The sequence below is a fragment of the Nematolebias whitei genome, chromosome 14 (assembly GCF_014905685.2).
Source record: "Nematolebias whitei isolate Nwh7 chromosome 14, NemWhi1, whole genome shotgun sequence".
Classification (NCBI taxonomy): domain Eukaryota; kingdom Metazoa; phylum Chordata; class Actinopteri; order Cyprinodontiformes; family Rivulidae; genus Nematolebias; species Nematolebias whitei.
The window spans coordinates 4315170-4316657 of record NC_056511.1 but is presented as its reverse complement, the minus strand read 5'-3'; the positions used below and the strand labels follow the sequence as shown (position 1 = coordinate 4316657).

At 46.6% G+C, this 1488-nt stretch overlaps 1 protein-coding gene across 1 annotated transcript in view; it reads right to left on the bottom strand.

Moving 5' to 3' along the window:
- LOC119420781 (protein KIBRA) overlaps window positions 1–1488 on the bottom strand; it is a 58876-nt gene that overhangs the window by 37576 nt on the left and 19812 nt on the right. The window contains exons 8-9 of the mRNA XM_037688207.1: window positions 671–741; window positions 311–556 (exon numbers count right to left, since the gene is read on the bottom strand). Coding sequence (XP_037544135.1) covers window positions 311–556; window positions 671–741 — 317 coding nt within the window. The remainder of the gene's footprint in view (window positions 1–310; window positions 557–670; window positions 742–1488) is intronic.

Genomic DNA, 1488 nt, shown 5'->3' with positions numbered 1-1488 from the left:
TGTGTGTGTCCTCTTTGTGTTGGGCTCTGCAGCCTCTCAGGTTTCATGAACAGGAGACGAGACACAAAGAACCGGAGCTCAGGTGAGTCTGACCCGATCTGAACGAGGTTCTGTTGGTTTGGAGCAGCAGAGAAAAGATGTCGTCCAGAACAAACCTGGAGGCTCCGGAGCTGCTCTCACCTCCTCTGAGACTCGTTAACGTTCAGGTGAAGCTCACGGCCTAACTTCAGATCCAGTGCAACAACTAGTTACGGCCCACAGACGGACCGAAGGCTCCGATTGGTTCTGGAGTGAAGCCCCGCCCCCTCACCTCTCGGTCAGAGCCTTGCTCTGGTTGTCTCGGGCCGCCTGCAGGTCTCTCTCCAGACGCTTCTTCTCGCTCTCCAGTTTCTCGGCGTCGTTGGGCTCCAGGCGCTGCCGGGGCCCGGCGTACTGCAGCTCCTTCAGCAGCTCCTCCTTCTCGTTGATCAGGATGAGGCGGTCCCGCTCCGGGTCCAGCAGCCCCGGCCACGCCTCGCTGTCCAGTTTGGCGATCTGCACCTCGATGTTGGCGATCCTGAAAAAAACAAATTTGAAGATGTGGCCAAAACTTTGAAATAAAACACTAAAGTGTATAAAACCAATCGTCACGACTGATTGAAGTAAATGTTTCAGGTGAAACTGAGCCCACCTCCTCCTGGCCTCGTCGTACTTCAGGCGCAGACGGACCTTCTCTGCCAGCTTGTTGGTCCCGCTCAAAAACTGATCGGAACAACAACAAACGTCAGTTCACAGGAAGAACAAACAAACAAAGTCCCCCGTCGACGAGAGTTGAATAAATGTTTGTAGCAAGAAGTTCCACTATGTAAGGGTGGAGCCAGCGGGGGGCCAATGGTGGCTCTGGCCAGCATAGATTAATCTTCGGCCACCCAAATCATTTTAGGAAACTTTTCTTTTAAGTAATTTAAAACCAAAAAGCAGTTTCCATAAATGATGGGGGCGGCCGGTTTACATAAATATATTGTGGCAGCCATCTTGGATTTTGACCTGGCAACGGAAGACGGTATTTCCTGCTCCCCCTCGTTTCCACGACGGGGGAGTTTCCTTCAGTGGGCTTCAAAGAATCAGTCTGAGGTAAAACTGTATGATTTGTTTGTTAAATTAACGTCTATTGTTGATCTTGAATAAATATCTGCTTCTATTCTGTAATAAAATCCCCAAAATTAACATGATTTATCAGAAAATCTATTAAAAAAAAAAAGCAACAACCTCCATTTTTAGGACATTTTCAAACTAAAATCTTTAGACGTTTTAAAATTTCCTGTCTCGTTTTAACTTTTAAGCACAAATATTTCATGTAAAGTAACTTTTGGCACAAAGTCAACAAAACTGAAAATATGTTATACAGTAGTCCCTCTTTTATCACGGGGGATCCGTACCCTGAAGACCTGCGATAAGTGAAAACCTGCGAAATAGGAATAGTAGTACAAGTATTAAGTAGTAGTTTAT